The sequence below is a fragment of the Lolium rigidum genome, chromosome 4 (genome assembly GCF_022539505.1).
Source record: "Lolium rigidum isolate FL_2022 chromosome 4, APGP_CSIRO_Lrig_0.1, whole genome shotgun sequence".
Lineage (NCBI taxonomy): Eukaryota > Viridiplantae > Streptophyta > Magnoliopsida > Poales > Poaceae > Lolium > Lolium rigidum.
In genome coordinates this window covers 116671303-116674820 of record NC_061511.1, presented here as the reverse complement: position 1 = coordinate 116674820, position 3518 = coordinate 116671303, and the positions used below count along the sequence as shown (strand labels likewise).

General features: G+C 52.6%; 1 protein-coding gene across 1 annotated transcript; it reads right to left on the bottom strand.

Annotated features, from left to right (window-relative positions):
• Positions 1-1226: 1226 nt before the first annotated feature.
• On the bottom strand, positions 1227-2117 carry LOC124706310 (glycine-rich cell wall structural protein 2-like). Its single transcript, XM_047237964.1, has 2 exons — positions 1607-2117; positions 1227-1519 (listed from the first exon to the last, which is right to left on the bottom strand). Exons 1-2 carry the CDS (start codon positions 2115-2117, stop codon positions 1227-1229), a joined length of 804 nt encoding a protein of 267 aa, XP_047093920.1.
• Between the last annotated feature and the right edge of the window lie 1401 nt (positions 2118-3518).

The following is a 3518-nucleotide window of genomic DNA, read 5'->3' as shown; positions in this document are numbered from 1 at the left end:
TGACATAGCAAAGGTTTTAAACGTGAGGAAAAATGGCGTATTTCACAGCCATCACCGCGCGACGTATCTAGAGCTCTGGGTTCGATCTCTGCGTCTGGCCGAGCTGGCGGTGTGGTGGTGTGGCGGTGGCGGTGTCGCTGTTTGGAGGGGTGGTGGCACACGTGGCTGTGTTGCTAGCCCAAATTCGGTCCATCTTGGAGCTGTTGGGGCTTGGTAGCGGCATGGAGGTGGTGCTGGTGCGGTCTTGGTTGCGGAAGATTGGTTGCAGTTCGTCGATGGTCCGCTTGGGTGGTTCGAGGTGGAGGCTCCTATCAGAAATGATTGTCCTAAATTTGGTCAAGACTAGCGACATCGACACTAGTCGGTGTCGTTGACCTTCTCGGAAGGTTCGTTGAGGGCTCCTCTTGCCACCCCATAGTCTTGCCGCCGGAGGGAAATCTCAGATCCTTGGGATCATACAATGGAGACGCTTTTGCGTCTTTCTCCGTGTTGAGGGCATCGTTTTGGAGTTAGTTTTGACTTGGGGACTAGAGGATGGATGGTTGGTGAGACGACTTGCTCAGAGGCGCTGCATGCAGTTTGGCAAAGATGATGAGTCGAGCAGAGCTTAGGTCGTTGCTTGGGCTTCGATAGTTGGTTACCAACATGTTCGATGGGTCTTCTCTGTGTTGTTGCGGAGTTGGAGCTGCAATGGAGTGTCCCCCTGCGGCAACGATGACCGGCAACGGGTGGTGTGGCAGATTCGGTCGGCGCAAGCCCAACATAGTTCTTCTGTATGCTCGACGGCCCGAGTGTGGCCGATTATTGGAATTTGGCCAGGTCGCTTGGGGGTTGTGCTCAATGTGGTCGTGTTCCATAACAATATCGGTGCACTTGTATCAGTTTTTGGGCAGTTTCCCGCTAATAAATAGGTCGCACAAGGTAGTAGTACTGCTTCTTTGTGTTGATGACTACAACTGAAAATACATATAGTCTATACTGATTATGAAGACCATTTTATTAGAAAGCAAGGCCGGAGATTACATAGCTCCTAGGAATTAAACTACAGAGTTGCATACTTGTAGCTATGCACAAGAATGGTCTAGGAGCTAAATGCTAATCCAGAAATGGTACTTAGTTCTCTAGAACCGAGGCTCATGACGTGAAATTATAACTGAAATAGAAAAATGACAAGAATAATAATGCATGCAGAAACTCGGCATGTATCTTATTCCACAAATGCCAATTTAATGGAATCCACCGCTGCCAGATCCGGATCCGCTTCCTCCTCCACGGCCAGTTCCGCCGTTTTGGCCAGCACCGTAACCACTGCCCATGCCCCCACCAATTCCAGTAGCATAGCCAGAACCATAAGAACCATAAGAGCGAGTGCTGCCGGTCTGCCCAGCCCCGGAGCCAGAACCAGATCCAACCCCAAGACTTGGACCTTGTGCGGCACCTTTAGCTATACCACCACCGCTTCCGCTACCATTGCCGCTGGCATTGCCCCCAGAAGTGTCATCGCTGCCGGCCTGTCCAGCTCCTTTGCCCTCACCACCTCCATTTCCATTATTTCCGCCACCACCACCATTACCGCTACCGCCAGCATCGGAGTAGCTGACACCACCAGCAGTTGGAGCCGGTGCCGTAGTTATGCCACTCTCACCGTATCCCTTACCAAGGCCAGAACCAGCTCCGGACCCGCTAGACCCATTTGCGCCACCACCTTCACCACCACCACCGCCCTTACCATCGGCGTTGGCATGTCCATTGCCGCTAGGTGCTGATGCCGAGCCGCTCGAACCGCTTCCGGAGCCAGAGCCGGATCCAGAACCAGAACCAGAACCACCATTTGATCCTCCTCCTCCACCAGCTCCTCCTCCTCCACCAGCTCCCTTGGCGAAGTTCCACCTGTTACCCCAATCTCCACCGCTTTCACTATATCCCGCTCCTCCACCCGACCCAGATCCTCCGCCCCATCCACTACCACCAGATGCACCGCCTCCGCCTCCACCACCACCTCCACCTCCACCACCTGAAGCACTGGAGAAGCTAGCGAGCATCCTTGCAGCATCGGCGAACCCAATGCCGACAAGGACAACAAAGCCTAAAGCTACAAGCTTGGTGCTAGTAGCCATTGTGAGTGAGTGAGACGAGTTTGGTGCTGATAATAGAAGGTTGGGAGGGTATATATAGCGCTGGAGGATGTGCATGTGTGGGATATTTTACGGGGATCGAGCGTTTTGGTTGTGAATTGAGTGGGTTATTCGATGAGATCGACTGTAGGAGTAGTAATCAAAGTGCTGGTACCGTTGACTGTATACAACATCTAATCCTACTTCTCATGTAAATCTCTCTCTTCCCTCCGGTTCGTAATTAATTGATGGAGCAAACATTATTTAGCATGAGATTCCATGCTCCCGACAGAGACAGATTAATTATATCTTTTCGATCTCCTAGATATGGAAGAGCGCGTCTTTCGTAGGAAATTCATGATCGATTGCAGCGGGAGACGAACATGAGGCCCTCCTGATCTCAACGATCTAGTCGATGCGATCACACGCGAATCTGATCCTTTGACATTTGCATTGCCTCGTACTTTCACCTTGGAGCTGTAGTGCCATTATTAACCAGGTGTACCAGATGAAAACATGACAAGAATGAACGATGCACAGGGCATTGGAGTGTTTACCCGTAGGTATAACAACAAAAACAAGTGTAGTATGTGAGTAACTCGAGGAACATAATATGAAAAAAAATGTACCGAAGAGGTGTAGCTCAATTACTACTTTAGTTCGTAAATACAGATCGCAAAATGCAGTTAGTCGATCAATTTTCACCAACTTTAACCCACAATACGTTGCACATGGATGTCGTCTCTGAACGCCGTTCCATTATCTGATGGTATTGGAGCCCTTAGCTTAGAGCATCTTCAGTCGCGTCCTCTAAACCGCTCCTCAAAGGAATTTGGGACGGCGTTGGACAAAAAAACATTTTCAGCCACGTCTCGCAAACCCGGTTTTTGTCCGACGCGGCCCGATACGGTGGCCGGCGCCCCGAGCCCGTTCCCGCCCCACAGGGGACGCTCCGGGCATGCCGGACACAACGAAAAACGAGGCGAGGCGTGGCGGGACCGACGTGTCAGCGGCTCGGAAGCCTAAAACCCCGTCACCTACATTTGGAAGCGACGTTAATGGCATCCCAGTTTTCCTAGGCGACGCAGGGACGCGTCCCATCGTGCATGACCGCGTGGCCGTCCGTGCCGGCGTTATTGCGTCCAACGACCCGTTGCCGCTTCGCCTGCCGCCGCAGTACATTAAGAGGCCCTACGGTTCATCACAATCTCTCGCCGCTCACAAATCTTCTCCTCGCCGCTCCCAGATCTTCTCCTCGCCGCTCCAACCAATGTTGTCGTCCTCCCGCAAGATCGCCGCGGTGAACGGCTTCGGCCACAGCAGCCTCACCTTGAAGGAGGCGTGGGCGCTGTACCGCACGGGATATCCCGTCCCGGCGAACATGCGCCTGCCAAGCAGCGGCGG